General features: G+C 37.1%; 1 protein-coding gene across 2 annotated transcripts in view; it reads right to left on the bottom strand.

Moving 5' to 3' along the window:
• The window catches only part of sws (patatin like phospholipase domain containing sws), a 945916-nt gene that overhangs the window by 89537 nt on the left and 835310 nt on the right, over positions 1 to 21069 (bottom strand). For both annotated transcript variants that reach the window (XM_090396526.1, XM_090396525.1), the window contains exons 30-31: positions 10172 to 10324; positions 9921 to 10025 (exon numbers count right to left, since the gene is read on the bottom strand). In XM_090396526.1, coding sequence (XP_090252652.1) covers positions 9921 to 10025; positions 10172 to 10324 — 258 coding nt within the window. The remainder of the gene's footprint in view (positions 1 to 9920; positions 10026 to 10171; positions 10325 to 21069) is intronic.

A 21069-nucleotide genomic window follows, 5' to 3' on the forward strand; every position in this document is an offset into this window, starting at 1 on the left:
TTGTCCACGTACTACATTCCAGTTACTTAGTGTGGCAAAATAAATTTTACCTACAAAAAGAAGGTACAGCCATGGGCTCACCACTGTTCCTCCCCCCCCCCCCCCAATTGCTAACTTCTACATGGAGGCTTTTGAGCAAAGTGCTCTTGATTCCTTCACTCTAAAACCTACAGTGTGGCTTAGATATGTTGATGTGTTCATTATCTAGCCACATGGGCAAGAAGCGCTAAACACATTCCTTAGCCACCTGAACAAACAACACGAATGCATACAATTTACTATCAAAATTGAAAATCAGAACTTGCTCCTATTCCTGGATACACTGGTCACACGTCTTCCTTCAGGCAGTCTATCCATCATGGTCTACTGCAAACCAACTCACACTGGCCAATACATACATGCTAATTCATACCACCACCCATCACAAAAATATCGAGTCATTAACACCCTTAAAAACAGAGCTATAATAATTTGCTCTAACCAGCAAGTTCTGAACCAGGAACTAAAAATCATCAGCGACACATTTATAAATAATGGCTATGACAAAAATACTATTAATAAAGTACTTCATAAAAACATCATCAAAAAAGAATCTAGATTACAGTAAAACCATAGCCGTATAACCAAATCTAGATTACAGTAAAACCATTAAAGGGGTATCAGAAAAAATCAACAGAATCCTACACCATTACAAACTCAATGCCACCTTTAAACCACCTACATATTCAACTCCTCTAAGGATCCTCTCCTCCTATTGGCACATCCTAGAGTTTATTGCATCCACTGAACCTGTAACTTACCATACATTGGTGAAACAGGACGTACAATCCCTATACATAAGAAAGAACACATAAGACACATTAAATATAACCATTTTGGTGAAGCAGGCATCTCAGATCACTCTCTCAACAGCTTACACCAAATCGAATGGAAAATTACCCGCTCTTTACACCATACAAAAACCTGGTATGAAAGAAAATTTAAGGAAGCCTGCAAAATTCTGATAAACCACCCAAATATCAACAATAATGGTGGCATGAAAATTCCAAGAATCTGGATGGCACACATTCAGCCTACTTAATATTTAGTATTTAGCATACTTCAGGACTCTAGGCAACCTTCGGCTAGTACTGGAAACCATTCCGTACTAACTGGTTGGAATTTATATATATAATCATGTTGTTAATATATATATACATAGACTTGTTGCTCCTCAGCCCAATGTAATGTTATAACCAATAGATAATAATAGGACTCTAGTGTCGATGTAGTAAGGTTTTTTTTTTCCCACCAGAGGTCAGGCCAATAATTGTTGTAACGGTTGGTCAGTAACTTTGGCAAACCATGTAGATTGCAGTGCAGCTTCTTCTTCTATATAGTATATATGATCCAGAAGATTACCTTGATATAAAGGTCGAAATGTTGAGTGTGGATTTTGGTTTATATTAAACTAAAGTTTTACTCAAACATGGTAGTTGTCTCCATAATTTTCCAAAATGTATCGACCAACAAACTTCCGTCCAATTGCTCTAACTTCCGAATTCTCTAAAATTATGGAGAAGGTCATAGACAACCAACTCTTGAACTACCTAGAGACGTATCAATCTACAGCTGATCTTCTTGCTTACACCATTCACCTCTGGACTCAAGCTATGGTGAAATTTGGAGAAACTCACATGGTTGCTCTTGACATTTCAAAGGCATTTGATTGGGTTCGGAACAGGAGCCTACTTAACAAACTGCCATTCTATGGTCTGCCCCTTCTTCACTCTGCAATTGGATCACCAACTTTCTCTCTGGTTACTCACTGTGTGTCATAGCGGATGGTTTACTCTCCTTGGATTTCCCGACCAATGCAGGAGTATCCCGGGGTTCTGTTATTTCACCCACTCTCTTCCTCTTGTATATAAATGACCTGCTCTCACAGACTTCCAATCCTATCCATATGCCAATGACAGTACACTCCATTCTTCCTTTTCATTTGACAAACCTTGAGTGCTGAAGTATTAGAATCCTCAAGATCAACTATGACCAGGGACTTGAACTCATATCTAGCTATATCCCAGTGGGGCATGGATAACCTTGTAAACTTCAGTGCTGCCACCAAAACTCAGTTCTGTCTTATCTCTCATAAGAAAGAGCTCGTATGCCTCCCCCTTACTGAAGGTAAGGGGGAGGGATACGAGATCAGAGGTGCAGGTCTTGGACTGACCTGCCACTCTGATCTTTCCTGGTACAACCACATTTCAACTAAAGCTTGGTGTACTTTTTTGGCATAAGATACTACTTTACAGCTGTTAACTCTATACAAAGCTCAAATCGACTCAGTCATGGAATATTGCTCTCATATTTGGGGTGGAGCACCAAAACCTTCTCCAAGATTATTCCATTCTATCTAGAAGAGAACAATATGGCTAATTAATGATCCCTCTCTGACATAGGTTCAGTTTCTGCCTTGTGCCTCTTAGATACTTTCATGGACAGTGCTCTGCTGAATTGGCCACTATTATCCCTCCACTCTCCTCCAAAATCACTAAAACAAGAGCCACTGCTAACCAACACCCTGTTACAGTCCATCTTGAAACCCATCGAACCAACTTCACTGCCTCCTCTTTCATTCCATCTACCTCTGTTCTTTGGAACAGTCTTTCCCACTTTGCCTTCCCCAAAGATTACAACCCTCAGCTGTTTAAGGAAAATATGAACAGATTCTTCCTTTCTTCTATTGCTCTTGCCCACATATGCCACTAATGTGCTATAGATCTCGTGGCCTTTCATGTGTGGATCAGATATATATAAAAACTTTTATTTTTGTCAGGATGCCATCTTCTGTTAAACACACTTCTGTGATCCCAACAATATTCGAATAGGCTAAGGCTATTAATCCAACCACTTCATTCACTTTATTCCTGAGACTCCTGGTTTGTATAGAGAATATCACTTTATTATAATTATTCCTATACCTATTGTTTCCCCCACCTCAGGCTTCATTTGACTTCAACATACCATACATTCTCCCATCTCGCAAGTGACTATCCCTACAAGAGAATATCCATTCCACCAATCTTCCCAAACGGTTCTAGTTTCCCTGCCCTAATACTCTTACTTGCTCAAAATGCAACAATCTCTCCAAATGTCTGCATCATTCCATGTTCAAATTCAGTCCATCTCTTGCATACAGTTCTCATCTTTCATTAAATAAACTTCTCTTCTTGGTTCTTGGATTTTCTTCTTGAATTATGTGGAATGCACTCTAGGCATCGACATAATCCAAGACTTTCTTTTGACACATTATTGCTGCTTTTCTTCAACTTTGCATTATTGTAACTGGATAATAAATTCACATCTTCTCTCTCACATTCTTCTGCTACACAACCTCTACTATTAACAACAGATCTCTCACCACATGATTCACACTACCTCTCAAGTCATTTGTACCATTATCATGATTATATCATATGTGTTCACCACGCTTAATTGCTATGGTTACATTATCATTCGTAAAGGGCAAGTGCACCTCTAGCATTTTATTTTGCACACTATGAATCAATGAATCACATCGCATTTCTCATTAATCCAGTCTTCCTTGCAAATTTGCTTCCCCTCCTCAACACTAACTCTGTTCTGTCACCTACCTTTCTCTCATTTCTCACTATCACAACATCCTCTCATTACTTCTACTTTCTTGATCCTCCCATTATCTCCTATCATTGTCATAACTCTCTCTCTCCTCCTACTTTGTTTGCCTAATGGCAATTAGCCTTAAGAGACTACTAATGTCCTGCGTCATGTCTCTGAACTCGTTCATCATATCTTCCACTGCATCACTCAGTATCCCCCCCCCCTCCAAACATCCCACAAACTGCTTGACATTAAACTAACTGATTAACATCACCCTCCAAAATCTGCTACACTTTCTAATGTTATATTCATCTAAAAGTCATTCTTGAATTCTACCTCACCCTCAATAGTGATACTCATGTCTCTCTGCCTGCACTCACTTGCTTTTTAAACACACCACTACTACTGCTGCTACTAGTGAAACCAGAAATGCTTATATTGGCATCACACAAACATGCAAGTCTTCCCATAGTGTACATTTTATGCAGATGTGGACTCCATTGCCTCTTTCCTGCTATAACTTTAACTGCTGGATGCAAACATGGCAAGCATCGAATGCTGCACAGTATAAACTTTCATATGTCCAATATTAAAGCATTTCAGATTGAATATTACTACCTCAAGCTGCATTTCCACATTTTAGCTATCTGATAGCAATTCTACCTCAAGTACTGATACATGCTCTTGATTGCTTTCATCTTCAATATTTTCTACCACTCTTCCGTTGCTCTCATTTAATAATTTTTCAAAGCAATTTCATCATCAAAAATCAGACATCAAAAATCTCTTTATCTATAGTTTTTAAGCCTTGTCATCTGATTCCTCTTACATTACTCCTCCCTTTATGTCTTAGTTTTTTCAATGATCTCCAGAACATTTTTCCACCTTCATAAGATTTATCTTCTGTCTTTTTATTGAAGTCCTGTGACTGCCTCTAACTTCTTGAGTTCATAATGAAATCCAGATTTTTCCTATCCTTGCAAACAACTGTCACCCACACTTTTTTCCACAGAAAGCTGAAAAAAAAAATCTACATTTTCTTCAGATTTTTCCAGCGAGTCTCGAGTGTGTGTGTTTTGATTCTTCCTGTTTTCATATTCCTTCATATTTTTATTTTTCTTCTGTTATGCATGAATACTTGTGCCTCCATTTTTAAAGACCATCCTGCCATTTTTTTCTTGATCTTCTGTTTACTTTTCCTTTGGTGTCCAGTTCTTTACTGGCTTTGACCATCTGTTATTTTGCATTTCCAATCATTTAAAGGTTCCTTTAACAAATTTCTCTGATTTGTGAGTTCTGGAATTTGTTTAATATTGTTATACCTTCAACTTTTCTTAATGTTGTTAAGTACTGGTCTGATTATTCCTCTATAGATTCTTATTTTTGTTTCTTTGCTATGTTCTTATTCTTCCAGATTCTAACTTGTTCAATTATTTTTTTGCAACTTATGGGTTCCTTGGCAACAGTGACTGTTGCCAAGGTACCCATAAGATGCAAAAAAATTATGATATATTCATATTTTTCTTTTTTGCTGCATTACTGAATATATTAGGTTATCTTTATTTTCTGCTAGTAAGATTATATCATCAGCATATCCACAAATCCAACCTGTACTTCACAGTGGAATGGAGGTGAATGAAACGGGTGATGTAGGCAAAGCATACTGGAAGTGCATACTTCCAGAAGGACCACCCTAGCTATGAAGGCTATATCAATATACCCACCTAACACAGGAGAGGCATTTTCTGGTTGTGTTACCAGCTCACCAGAGAACATTAAATCCAATTGCTCAAAGGAACCAAAGTTTAAAAGTTCATATTTTTCTCTAATAATATTAGTATATTTAGCCAGCCTGGTTGGCCGAGTGGCTAGCGTATCTGCCGTTCAGTCAAAAGACTGCGGGTTTGAAAACTGCAGTGGGTATGGATGTTTGTGATTGTCTGTGAAAATACTAGTGGTGGTGGTGGTGGACAGTAGATGCCGTTTGTGAAGATGTGGTTCGCTGTAGTTGGTGGATTGAGTAGTGGAGACAGAGAGTTGTCGAGAAGGTGCCCTCCCGCGATGAGTCTTTGGACTCCCTAGGTGTCACGTAATAATAATATTTGAGTCTACAGTTCGACTTTTGAAAGCTGTTTCATGCATATTTTCTCTTCAATGTGATATTAATTTCTATCCTGTTCAAAACTAAATGGAGATTGCATGCTATTTCAAAATCCCTATATAATAATCATCATCAAATTCCTGATATATACCCTCAAGGGGTATACAGGATATGATAGTACTACATGAAAAATTTCCACCGATACTAATCCCTGTATAATCTTATTCCTTCCCTTCTTCTTTTACCTTGTAGTGTCTAAGATTTTCTATTCACTTAACTGCTACCGTATTGAGGATAAGGTGGTTAGCTCTATACCTCCAGGTGTGTCCTATGTCTGTAGTTGCATGTGTTCACGGGCCAGTTTGCCAGTTCTGGGGGGGACAAAAAACTTGAGTTTCTGACTGAAAAAACCCCTATGAGATCGACTAATTCACCTTTTTTATTATTATTATTTACTACTATTACTATTATTCAAGCCTCCATGGAGTCAAGAGACTCATCGTGGGAGGTCCCTGCTAGGAATCACAAAGTCTATCATTCCACTCTTTAAACGCATTGACCGTTCTCACTCTCACCATTCTATCAGGCAATGCATTCCATGGTCCAACCACCCTCCATGCAAAGAAACCACTCCCCACCCTCCTTCTCACAGTTTCCTTTCGTAACTTCCAGGGATGGCCCCTTGTCATGACTCCCTCCCGCTGTTCAACCAAGTGCAAGAACTCCCCAGTGTCAACCATGTAACCACTTCTCAACAGTTTAAAAGTCTCAATCCTATCACCTCTCCTCCTCCTATCCACCAAATTCTGTAGTCCACACTCCTTCAGCCGATCCTCATAACTAACATTGTACAGTCCTGACACCAACTTTGTTATCTGCCTTTGTACCCTTTCCATAGTTAATTTATCCCCTTCAAATCCTGCGGACCAGATCTGAGAACAATAGTCTAAGTCTGATCAGTCTTACATAACGGAATGATAACCATTTTATCTCTACAGGTCAGTGTCCTTCTCATTATTGCAGCAATCCTCTGTGTTACCTTCAGCACCTTTGCAATATGTCCCCTAAATTTCAGGTTTCTATCAATCATCAACCACAGATCTCTTGTCTCTCCTACTTCCTCTAGTATAGCTCCTCCAATAGAGTATGCAGCATCCCATCGATGTGTTCCAAACCTCAAGACCATACATTTTGCTGCATTAAACTTGCACCCCCCAATTCATTTGCCCATCTATTTAGCTTATTCAAATCCTCTTGCAGGGCTACCACATCTGCACTATTACTAATAACCCTTCCCAGCTTCATATCATCTGCAAACAATTAAATATCCCCTTGCAATTCATGGACAATTTCATTGATATAAAGGTTAAACAATATAGGTCCCAGTACTGAGACCTGGGGAACCCCACTTGTAACCTTTTGCCTCTTTGATATTGCTCCACCATACACAACTCTCTGATACCTATCGGACAGCCAATCCTGAATCCAGTTGACCAATCTGACATCCAGACCCATGTGCTGCAACTTGAATATCAGCTTATCATGTGGCACCCTTAAAGGCTAGCATATTGCTAAAACAAGAGCACCCCTTCGCAAATCCATATTGACTCTCACAGATAACATTACCCTCATCTGCCCAATGCTGTATATGGTCCCTCACTATTTTCTCCAATATCTTACTAACTACTGATGGCACACAAACTGGCCTATAATTAGACACTTCCAGTCTGCTACCGTCCTTATGCAATGGCACCATCTTACCTTCCTTCCTTCCACCTTTTGTGCAGCCAGACTTTCATTGAAAAGCCAGGTCAAAGGCACTGTCAGTTCCTTAGCACATTCTCTCAAAACTCGTGGTGAAAGTCAAAAGAGATGAGATAAAGGTTCTTCACGTCACTGACGGGACTCGAACCCAGATCTTTCCAAACAAAGTGTCTCAGAAACGTAGTTCAGTCTATACTGACTGAGCTACGGAGGTCCTGTATAATCTTGTATCCTAAACTAGTGTGAAGATATCATTATCAAACAATAACAATCAACAAGACTTATTTCTCTTGTTCTCTCCATGTAAATTTATGTGCATAACTTTACACTTCAACATGTCAGTAATGACCAGAAAAATAATAGAAATTCAGTAGGTTTGCCGTGGCAGTTCGTTTTCAAAGTACATGCCATTCAAGAAATTTATTTCTGTGTTTAGTATTAAACAATACGGCTATTTCTTCCTTTTTCTGATCATTACTGCCTAAATAAAACATCTTAATTATTATTTAGCAACATCTCACTGGTTTTAGTCTTCATCTCAGTAATAACACCAATTATATCAACATAGTATATAGTACTGAAAAAAATTCCGCTAGTTTCACTTCTTTTACATTGTTCCTATCTCCAGTTCTGATGACGAGTGTGTTCCAATAGCTGATTTTTTGCTATATCATATATGGCATGAAAATAAACAGATCTGGTAACATACATGTTGAAGATTGATGCAACATATCTGACTTGCACAAGTTGTCACCATTAGTCGAATGCTAATAAAAATTGATAGAACAACATGCCCCTATGATACTAATGCTTCTTGAAGATCTTGCACATTACCTGGATTTATCACCTTAAAGAAGAGCACTATGACCATAAATACGAAGAACATTTTTATTTGCAGTTGTACTTTGCTTCTTTTCTTTCTTGTTGTTGCTATTGCTAGACTGAAATAACTGTGAGTGATTGACTTCATTGCTAATAAATCCCCTATCAATTTGTATTGGCAATGAAGCCACTCACAATCCTTGTTACAGCTAGTTTGGCTTTCAGAACAGCAATAGTACTACAACAAAGAAAGAAAACAAGTAAAGCACAAATGGAAATAAAATACAAGTTCTTCATATTTATAGTCCTGATCATCTTCAAGGTGGTAAATCATAACTGAATTAGTGAAATTATTTTAACTTGAATTTTCAGATAATTTGTTTGACAAAGTTAACCAATCATTTAGTTAGTTTGCTACAGTGAGTTATACTGATATAACTATGCAGAATATTTTTGGAATTTCCTCTGTTTATATAAGGATTATCAATAACAGCACTACTGGAAGCATAATTTGTCTAGTATCAATGTGCAAAAAACATTTCTCTATTTCATAGAACTAATAAATTAGCTATTCATTTTCATTTACCTTAACACCATATCTTGCAAATTACAGATGTCTAGCCACCAGTGACACTTGTCCTGTTATTAAATTGCTTTAAGCTTTCCCTTTAAATGTTATAAAAATATATGAAAGAAAAACAAAAAAAAAATCCTTATTAACAAACATACTTTGGAATCCAGATTTACATTGTGGATATTCATTTTTAAATCAAATCCAATGCAGAACCCTAAAACACAAGATACATATAAAAAGTGACATTGTTTCTGGACATGGTACGGACTAAGAAAAGTTCTTACAAAATTATGAAAAATATTTTGCCATTCTTTACATCTCAGTACTGCGGTAATTAATTCTAGCTTTATTTATGTTGGATAACTGGAATTCCTGGTATTCATTATATCAGATTTATGGAATCAACTACCAGCTAAAATAAATAAATAAATAAAAATCAGGTAATGACTTTTATTCCCTTATAAGGAGTAGGTGAGGCCTTTAAACCCTCTCTAGCTTTTGGGGACTGAATGGGCAGTTCAATCTCCACCAGTAGCCAATCAGAGATAGCTGGTCCAAGACTATCATTATTATAAGCTGCAACCGATGAAAAGACAGGCAAACAAGTGCAGCCATCTCTTGGTAAAAAATTCTTAACAACACGTGTTTTTCTTTGGAATAATGAGGGTTCTACAATCAATTTTCTTGAGTTTACGGGAGGAAAAAACCTACTTGCTCATGCCAGAGATAGACTAACTCAGGAACCAGTCGAAGAAAGGCTTAGAATAAGTTCCTATAGCCAGTGACTAGACTTGAACTTGTCTATTTTTGTGCAGTCTAGTGTGGAGGACACAAGTGCCACTCCCACTGAGCTACACAGGCCTAGGAGTCAATTACCATTTGAGATAAAAACTTTAACAATTATCTCAAACAGTAGTTGACTACATAAATCTAATATAATGAGTGCAGTTCACATTTAATTTCACTAAATGAATGGAATTCTCGATATTTATCAATTCTAATAAACTAGAGGAACAAAACACACAAAAATAACCTTACTTTATAGTGATAACCAGCCTTTTCATCTTGAAGGAAACTATGCAGTGATTTATGACCTGTTTTCATAGTTGTGAATATTGCCTTCCCATGATTGTAGCCTACGTCCTTCATTAACAGAAAACAAAACAAATATTCTAGTCATTTTTATCAGCAATAGAATGCTATTTATTAGATATTAAAATGACATATTTTCAAAAAAAAAAAAATAGCACATGCATTAGCATAGAGAAGGTTAAAAAATCAAAACAAACCATAATTTCATCAAAGCTGCCAAACTGTAGTGTTTTATACTTGTCAATAGGTGGCCTAATATATGTACAGTAATCACTATGTTTCACTTGTTCTAACTGCCTTACACAGCTTACGTATGCCAATCGGGATTGAATTTCCGGAAGACTTGGAACCTAACAAAATAAACAAACAAATTTTAGTAATCTAACCAACTATGGATAATATAATCAGAACTGCATAAAAGTACTTTGCTTTACTGTTGGAAAGGGTCCAAAGGCGACTGACTAAGGTAGTTTCTGACCTCTGGAATGTCGAGTATGAGGAAAGATTGAAAAGATGTAATTTGCAGAGACTAGTGGAGAGAAGGAAGAGGGGAGATATGATAGAGACCTACAAGTTGGTAAGGGGTTGCTATAGGATCAATGGTGGAGAAGTTCTACAGCGAATAGTGGGAGATCAGGGGAGAACCAGAGGTCATCCCTGGAAACTGTATAAAGAGGGTGTGAGTAGGGGAGTGAGAGGCAGGTTTTTTTCGTGCAGAGTTGTGAATGATTGGAATGCCTTGCCTGAGAGTGTGGTGTCTGCAAGGAGTTTGAATGTGTTTAAGACCCGGTATGATGAGATGTGTGTGAGATAAAAGGACCTCCTAGATGAGTCTTTGACTCCATGAGGTCTTGTTTAATAATAATAATAATAATAATAATAATACTCCGTGTAGTGACCAGGGTTGAAGAATAGTCCCAATGTAGCCCATGCATGTCGTAAAAGGCAACTAAAATGGGTACCCAGTACCCGGGGGTATAGCCGGGTTCCTTCTTGTAAGGTTGGGTGCAGGGCTAACAACCCTGTCCTTTAAAAACTCATTTGTTAAGAAAGTCAAAAGGAAAATTAGCCAGACGGACTTTGCGGAACAACTTGGACAACAGAAAAAGGATTACGAATATTGGTTTGGAAGCTGGAATGTCTTGAGCCTGAACAGACCAGGAACATTGAAGAGAGTGTGTGAGGAACTACAGAGATATAGAGTGCAGATAACAGCATTGCAGGAGGTGAGATGGAAAGGAAGTGGCATATTTGATACCAGTTACTATTTTTTACAGTGGAGGAGATCAAAAAGCCTTTGGCACAGCATTTTTGGTTAATAAAAAATGGAAACACTTGGTTCTTGATTTTAGACCAGTTAATGAACGACTTTGTGTACTGAGAATAAAGTTTAAGATATTCAATATTTCACTTATATGTGCAAACTCACCAACTGAGGACTCTTGTGAAGAAGACAAGATGAATTTCTATGAATTAGGAAAAGATACATGATCAGGCACTGAAACATGATGTAAAAATGGTTCTAGGAGACATGAATGCCAAAATAGGAAAGAAAGAGACTTTCCTACCAACAATTGGAAGAGATAGCACACACGAAGAAAGTAATGAAAATGGCATGAGACTAATTGATTTTGCAAGTAGCAAAAATATGATCATATGTACAACCTGTTTTCCACATAAAAAAGTACATAAAGTTACCTGGAGATCAGCGGATGGAATAACGGAAAATCAGATAGATCATGTGATGATTGATAGACTACATGCGACAGATATCATTGATGTAAGAAGTTTTAGAGGAGCAGATTGTGATACGAATCATTACTTGTTAAGAATTAAATATAAACAAAGGATAAAAATTAATAAATAGGTAGAGGAAAGAGAACACCAAGATATGACATCCAAAAATTAAAAGATGGAAAAATCAGACAAAAATATATTGAAAGATTGAGAGAAGAAATAAATGAGAATGAACATATAAATAATATGACTATAGATAAAAAATGGGAATGGATCAAGAATAAAATTTCTAAAGTGGCTGAAGAAGTCCTGGGATTCAGAAACAATGATAAAAGAAATGAATGGTATGATTTGGAATGTAGAAAATGTGTTGAAGACAGAAATACAGCTCGTCTAAAGATGCTTGGACGAAAAACTCGAGCAAATGAGAATGAATATAGAGAAAAACGAAAACAAGCCAAAAAGATTTGTAGAAGAAAGAAACGTGAATGGGAAAAGGCAAGGCTAAATGAAATTGAGATTTTGAAGACTACAGGACAAATTAAGAAAATGTATAATAAGATAAAGGAAATTAAAGGTGGATTTCAACCCAGAACAACTTTCTGCAGAGACCATGAGGGAAACTTGCTCAGCAGAAAGGAGGACAGTTTGAGAAGGTGGGCAGAATATTTTGAAGATCTCCTTCAGGACAAAACATGCTTGGAAAATGACGTTCCAGAAGAAGACGAGTTTAAGGAACCCCTGGCAAGTATGGGAAAAGCTGAGACAGAGGAAGCACCAGAATTAAACGAGGTGGAATTATTATTATTATTATTATTATTATTATTATTAAACAAGACCTCATGGAGTCAAAGACTCATCTAGGAGGTCCTTTTATCTCACACACATCTCATCATACCGGGTCTTAAACACATTCAAACTCCTTGCAGACACCACACTCTCAGGCAAGGCATTCCAATCATTCACAACTCTGCACGAAAAAAACCTGCCTCTCACTCCCCTACTCACACCCTCTTTATACAGTTTCCAGGGATGACCTCTGGTTCTCCCCTGATCTCCCACTATTCGCTGTAGAACTTCTCCACCATTGATCCTATAGCAACCCCTTACCAACTTGTAGGTCTCTATCATATCTCCCCTCTTCCTTCTCTCCACTAGTCTCTGCAAATTACATCTTTTCAATCTTTCCTCATACTCGACATTCCAGAGGTCAGAAACTACCTTAGTCAGTCGCCTTTGGACCCTTTCCAACATCTCCTCATCCTTCTGAAAACCAGGTGACCAAATCTGGGCACAATAGTCCATGTGTGGCCTAATCAAAGCCTTATACAATGGAACAAGAATCTCCCTACTTCTACACGTCAGTGTCCTCCTCATCATTCCCAGAAGTCTTTGTGTTGTCTTCACAATTTTGGCGATGTGACCCCTAAATTTTAGATCTTTATCCACTATCACTCCCAGATCTCTTATTTCCTCTACTTCCAACAATATATTCTTACCAAGCATAAATTCTGCATCCCATCTTTGTTTTCCAAATTTTAAAACCTTACATTTTGCAACATTGAACTCACACCCCCATTTGCTTGCCCAATCACTCAATTTATTCAAGTCTTCTTGCAAGGCCACAATTAGCCCTAAAGAGAATGACAAATAATAAAGCCTGGTGAAGATGGAATACCAGTTGAGCTATTAAAATACAGTGGGCAATCACTATTAATCAAAATACATAAGTGCTTGTCAGAGGTATGGGAAATAATCTATGCCTACTGAATGGTATGCTGCTATTATCGTTCCTATACATAAGAAAAATGACAAGTCTCTGTGCCAAAATTATAGAGGAATATCACTGTTAGCAGTAATTTATAAAATATTTGCGAGGGTACTGGCAACTAGATTGGAACCCTTTATAGAAAAAACACTGGGCGACTACCAATGTGGCTTTAGGTATGATAGATCAACAACAGACCAGATTTTTACAGTACGAACTATAATGGAGAAATGCTACGAGTTCAATATCAATCTGTACCATTTGTTTGTGGACTTTAAACAAGCCTATGATAACATCGATAGAGATAAGCTATTTAAATCATGAAGGAATTCCAAATTCCACCTAAACTGATAAGATTAGTTAAAATGACACTCAGAAATACCATGGGTAGTGCAAATACAGGGCAAACTCATACCTGAGTTCAGGATTACCAAAGGACTACGACAAGGAGATCAACTATCAACAATGCTTTTCAACCTATGCCTTGAAAGGGTAATACGAAATGTAATTATAAACAGAGGTGGACTGTTATGAATAGAAGTCTACAGCTTTTGCAGATGATGTGGACTGTATTGCAAGGACTGAGAGAAGCCTTAGAGAAGGTTATAGACAAATGAGAGAGGAGGCAAGGAAAATGGGACTACAAACAAATGAAACTAAAACAAAATACTTAATTGTTGCCAGAGATAAACAAAAATTGGGAAACAGCCAAAGTTTCACAGTAGATGAAGAAACCTTTGAACGAGTCCAGCAGTTCAAATATTTGGGTTCAGTAATAACAGAAAGTAATGATATGTCAGTTTAAATTACCTATAGAATAGCTGCTGCAAATAGAACTTATTATAGCATTCAGCCACTATTAAAATCGAATTTGATTTCGATAAAAAGTAAAATCCAGCTATATAAAGTAATCCTCAAACCTGTGCTTTTGTACGGCTGCGAAACATGGACAATGATCCAGAGAGATCAAAACCAATTACAAATATGGGAACGAAAGGAATTAAGAAAGATCTTTGGCCCAATTAATGAGAATGGACTTTGGAGAGTGAGGAATAACAAAGAAATAATGGAGAAATTCAATGAAGTGGATATTATTATATTATTACTGAAATAAATGTGAGAAGACTGAGATGGCTAGAACATGTTCAGCGAATGGGAGATGATAGAGCCGTAAAAAATGTCTTCCTGTCTGGACCAGGTGGATCCAGGTCCAGAGGACGACCAAAAAGGAGATGGCTTGATGATGTGGAGGATGATTTAAAGAAAATGAGAGTAAAGAACTGGAGGAGCAAGGCACAGAATCGTGAAGAATGGAAGGCTATCCTGAGACAGGCCCAGGTCCTAAATGGACTGTAATGCCAAGGAGTAGCAGTTTACTATAATATATTATAGTAAAGCAAAGATACAAGAATAGTGTAAAAAATGCATGCACCGTATCCCGGAGCTGATATTTACTTTGACCACAACCTACTATTCATAGAAATAAATGTGAAACTAAATAAAATAAAAGAAGCTATGAAAAGGAAAAAATGGAACTTAGAGAAATTAAAAAATACCAAGGAATTTGGAAATAGACTAGAGAAAGAATTCGAGGAAACAAGTTTTGTCAAAACTGAAGATCCAGAAAAGAAATGGGAACAAGTTAAATAGAAAATAAAGAAGATTGCAGAAAGAAGAAATTGGATATGTAAGAGCTAAAAGAATAAAAATACCTTGGATAACTAATGATATTATTTCTCTAATGGAAGAAAGAAGAAAATGGAAAAACAAAGACACCCCAGAAGGGAAAATACAATATAGAACCCTGATGACAAATTGAGAAAAGAAGCAGAAAGAAATAGAGAGGATTGGCTTAAAAAACAATGTGAAGAAATGGAAAATTATGAGAGAGTGGGAAAATATGATCTTTTATATAAAAAAGCAAGAAGCATGAATCAAGAGAAATGGAATTCGAGCTAGAGGCATAGAAAATAAGAATGGAGAAATCATAACTGAAGAAGATAAAATCCTAATGAGATGGAAGGAATACATTGAAGATCTATATGACAAGGAAAATAAACCTTGTAAGTTGCCATTAGAAGATATAAAGAAGGTAAATGAAGATTATCTAGGTCCAGAGATTTTGAAGACAGAAGTAGAAATGGCCATTAAGGAAATAAAAAATGTGGAAAGGCAGAAGGAATAGATGATATACCTGCAGAATTCCTGAAATAACTTCAGAAGAAAGGAACTGAAAAAATAACCAAAATAATAAATTTAATTTATAACAAAGGAGAACTACCAAAAGATTTTATGACCTTAATATTTATACCTATACCAAAGAAAAGTAATGCAGTGAACTGCAAGGATTTTAGAACAATAAGCCTCATTTCCCATACATCAAAAATACTTATGAGAATCTTAACATGAAGAATTGCATCTAAGGTGGAAGAATTTCTTGGAGAAGATCAGTTTGGTTTCAGGAAGGGTAGCGGAAATAAGAGATGCGATTGGACTGTTAAGAATAGTAAGTGAAAGAAGTCTGGAAGCGAATAAAGAAGTTAATATCTGTTATATAGATTTTGAAAAAGCTTTTGACTTTGTAAAATGGGATAAGATGGTGGAAGTAATGGAAAAGATTGGCATAGATTGGAAAGACAGAAGGCTAATTATTTCACTATATATGGGACAAACTGCCATGGTGAGAGACATATATGGTACAACAGAACCAGGTATCATTGGCCGAGGAGTAAGACAAGGCTGTTCTCTGTCACCAATTTTGTTTAACATGTATTCCAAAGCAATGTTAAAAGAGGCACTGGAGAATTTGGAAGAAGGAATAAAGATTGGAGGTAGACAGATATTTGCAATAAGATATGCAGATGCCAAGGCATTACTATCAAATACTGAAACAGGACTACAATATCTGTTGAACAGATTACTGGAATCATGTATCAATTATGGAATGAAAATTAACATCAGAAAAACAAAGGTAATGAAAATAGCAAGGAAAGAGGCAAATATGGATATCAGAATAAATGGGGAAAAAATTGAATCAAGTAAAGACATTTAAATATCTAGGAAGTGTTATTAGCAGTGATGGAAGATGCAAAAGTAACATAAAAACAAAAATAGCGATGGGAAGAGATGCCTTTAATAGAAAATGGAATTTATTCAGAAGTAAAATGGATAGAAACCCAAAGAAAAGACTAATAAAATGTTGTGTGGAGTGTTGCCCTCTATGCAGCTGAAACTTGGACATTGAAGAAAGAAGAAATTAAGATTTTGGAAAGCTTTAAAATGTGGATTTGGAGAAGGATGGAAAAAATCAAATGGACAGATAAAATAACTAATGAAGAGGTCTTAAAAAGAGTAGAAGAAGAAAGAAGTCTGTTAAGGAGAATAAAAAGAAGCAAGGGAAACTGGATTGGACATATTCTGAGAGGGAATGGAATCATCAGAGATGCCATCGAAGGAAAAATAGATGGAAAAAGACCCAGAGGAAGAGTAAGGAAAACAATGCTAGATGACATGCTGAATGGAGACAGGTACACAACCTTGAAAGAGAAGGCTCAGAACAGAAGAGAGTGGAAGGAAAGTTTCTGCTACTAAAAGAAGAACCTGCTGAATTTCAAAATACTCAAGAAGAATATATTATCATCATCATCATCAGGAAGTCAAGGAGGCCATAATTCACCCACACTGGATACACTCACCAAATCAACAGGCAAATCATTCTGCTCACTCACTATGATGAGAAAAATCTAGCTCTCATCCCTTTCTAAACCACATATAGACTTTACTCCCACAGATGCATCTTTGTCTTCCCACTTTCCATATAATGAAAAATTTCATTAGTTACTAATCTATAATTTTCAGAAGTGTGTAGATCCCTATCATATCACTCTGTTTTCTGTTTACCAGTGTCTGGAGTCCATATAATCAACATTCCATAATCTCAATATCATCTTTGTAACTTTTCTTTGCACAGCATATTTATTCATTCTGAACCCAGGAGACTAAATCTACATGGTAGTCTGGGTATGTAATATCAAGACTTTGCAAAGAGGCTAAATGACTTCATTACCCCTGACATGTCAATGTTTGTTTCAACATCACAGTTATCCTCTGAGTTGTATTTGCAATTTTTGCAATATGATCTTTGAACTTATTTCCTATCCACCATAACTCCAAGATCTGTAGCCTCTGTAAAATAATTCCACAAATATAATATGCCACTGGAAATCTCATTGCACCAAAGTGCATAACTTTCAACTTACTAATGTTAAATTGTGAATGAAACTACGTTGTGTAATTTTTTTTTTTTTTCATTCACATTTAAAGTTGCTTATTATGTATTAATCATGATTTGTATAAAAATTATTTATTATTCCTTAATTTAGGATTACTATTTAAATATTTATTCTAAACTTAACCTACTATTAATTTATTAAGTAATAATATGTGCACAATTTATAATAACTAAAAGATATATATGATGTAACGAAAAGTATTATTATAATTAATTCTAGACGTAATGAAAAAGCTGATTAAGTAGCTCAAATATTCTGTTTATTCTTATTTGTGAAAATTTAACGTTATGTAATCACTCATATAGTAGTAGAGCATTGTATTACATTAGCGAAATGTTTGCGTTCATTTGTTGTCATGGAGACGCACGAAATAAACAAGCACGAGTTGAAGAGAGCGTGACCTTCGGACTGAAAGGAGAAAAATAATAGAAGATTTTTAATTAGAGAGAAGGGAGGAAGTTTTTGCGGAGCGGAAAGGAAGGTAGGATACAAGCAAAGGAAGTGGAAGAAAATTATAAGTTCTCTAGGGCAGAAATTCATGAGAATAGTGTTTAGAAGTGAGCCAAAACATAGTGAACCATATACTTAATTGCAAGTGAAGTCAGCTGTGTTGTAAAGGAAAATTAATGCCGTAATCGGATAAATAAAGAACTGGACATTCAATGAAAAATTCTGATTAGTTCCAGTTAGTCTAGGATTATTCTTGTTGAGAGGCTTATACGCTGGTTAGACATGATAACTAATATTTAAGGAATTGACAGCGTATACTGGAAATATAGATTAAATAAACTTTAATATACACTTTCCGATATTTCGGCGAACGTCACGTTGCCATCTTCTTGGGAACTTACTAAAAAGACACGTGCACACAAGTGCTAATAACAGCAAATGAGACTGAAGCTAGCGTTTTCCTAAAGTCCTGATGGTGCCCCCTGGCGGGCTATATTGGTAGTTCTTGGCCTTTGGGCTGAAGTTCTTCTGATAAAAGTTTCCCAAATTTGGGGCAGTTTCATGCATCCAAATTTGTTGAGGTTTGGCATGTTCCTAAGGGCCGAGGCTGATTCCATGAATAGTCTTTCATACTTGAACTTGCTGCGGTGTATTACTGTGGCTTTCTTCCATCTTATTCTGTGGTGAGTATCCAGAGCGTGGTCTGCAAGCCCAGAGTGGCTGTACTGGTAAAATCGGATGTAATCCTTGTGTTCTGAGATTCTGATATTTGCTGTCCTGCCTGTTTGGCCAAAGTAGGACAGTTTACAGCTGCAAGGGACCTGGTATACACCAGGTAGGTCTAGGGGAAGTGGTTGGTCTTTGGTGGAGCGGATAAGGGATGCCAGTTTTCTGTGTGTTGCAAACCACATTCCACATTTGTCCACTGTTCCAGATTATTCAAATTATTCTGTAAATTATGTATATCAGTAGCATCCCTGCATATCTTTGCATCATCAGCAAACAATTGAATGTCTCCTATCAGGTTCTTCCCTTAGCCAGCCTGGTTGGCCAAGTGGTTAGCATATCTGCTCTCCAGCCAAAAGGCTGGGGGTTCGAATCCCGACGTGGACATGATGTTTGTGATTGTCTTTGAAAATACTAGTGGTGGCAGTGGGAGGTAGATGGAGTTGGTGTAGTTGCAGTTTCTTATAGATGATAGCCTCCTTCGGTGAGTCTTTGCACTCCCTGGAGGTGTCACATAACAATATCATCATTAATGTGGAGATTTAATAACAGTGGTTCAAGGACCAATTTCTGGGGTATTCCACTGATGAAAAAAAACTTCCAACATCTTTCTCTAAATCAAGAGTAATTTAAAAATAAGGTGAGACACCTTTTGGCAACTCGTATAGGTAAATATGACTTCTCCAATGCTTCCACCTTGTTGTCACCACTTCTGGGTCTGGCTTCCGCTGAAGAGACCTCAATAAAGGTCAAAATCGGTCTAGGTAGTGGCCTTTCCCTTATGCATAGCATTATACATGTCTGCAAGGAGATGTGCTTTGCATTATGGGAGATACTAAGACAAGGAGTGATGAGAGCTTGGTCCACCTTTACCACGAGTTGCTTCAGGCCTCGTGGTAAAGGCACAAACTTTGTTTGCTTACACTTGGATAAAGGATTAAACTAAATTTATTATAGTTTAAAAGTAAAATTCAGGTATGGGTGAATAGAAATATGATACTTTATAGGGGACAGCATAGTTTTGAAAATGGTAGATCCTACCTCAGTAATTCATTCACATTTTATAAGGTAACAGCAGAAATGGATAAAGGAAATGGCTACACTGTGATAATGTTTGGAACCATACTCCAGGAGATTGATGAGGCCAGGGATTTGGGAGTGTTGGTGGATAGGGAGTTGAAGTTTAGGTGACACATTGCAAAAGTGGCCAAATCAGCTCATCAAGAGTTGCTGAAAAATACCTTAACAAGCAGAGACAAACAAGTTATTGTACCTCTATAAGCCTTATTAAGACCCTATCTAGACTACTGTGTCCAGATATGGGCGCCAGGGTTTCTTCTTAATGGGGAGGAGGTGGAGAGGATCCAGAGATGAGTGACCAAGATGATAGCAGGTCTGTGGAATTATGAGAACCTTATGAGAACAGGTTGAAGATTTGTGGGTTGCAAAAATTGGTTGATAGGCAGAAAAGGGGTGATATGATTGAGACATTCAAATTACTGAAGGGTTTCTATAGGATTAATCCAGAAGATATTTTTGAGAAACTGGTGGTGGGAGGACTAGGGGCCATACATGGAAGCTGGGCAAGAGTGTGGTTAGCAGGGGTGTTAGAACTAGGTTTTTTACTTGGAGAGTGGTGAATGAGTGGAATAAGCTGCCAGAGTCTGTTGTGGGTGCTATGACCGTGAATGAGTTCAAGGCGAGGTATGATAGATACTGTGTGAATGTCGAATAGTTGTTCTTGATATGATGTTAGGGTCTCCCTTGATGAGTCTGTCGACTCCTTGGAGTTGCCTGAGATAATAATAATAATGTTGGACTTAGCAAAGGCATTTAACACAATACTGCATGGAAAACTATTACATAAGATGGAGCAAATGGAAATGGATGCGAGGCTGATGGCATGGATAAGGGGTGAATGTGGCTGATAGAGAAATTAAAGGGTAGTGTATGGTGGGGTGGATTCAAAACAAATTATGGTAAGTAGTGGAGTGCTTGAGGGCTCTGTACTAGGACTACTACTCTTTAATTTGTATATTAATGATATAGCAGAAAATTTGAAGGGGGACATTCAGTTGTTTGCCAATGATGTGAAACTAGAAAGAGCAATAGTTGATAAAGG

The sequence above is a fragment of the Typopeltis vanoorti genome, chromosome 8 (assembly GCF_054136105.1).
Source record: "Typopeltis vanoorti isolate ZY-2024b chromosome 8, IOZ_Tvanoo_1.0, whole genome shotgun sequence".
Lineage (NCBI taxonomy): Eukaryota > Metazoa > Arthropoda > Arachnida > Uropygi > Thelyphonidae > Typopeltis > Typopeltis vanoorti.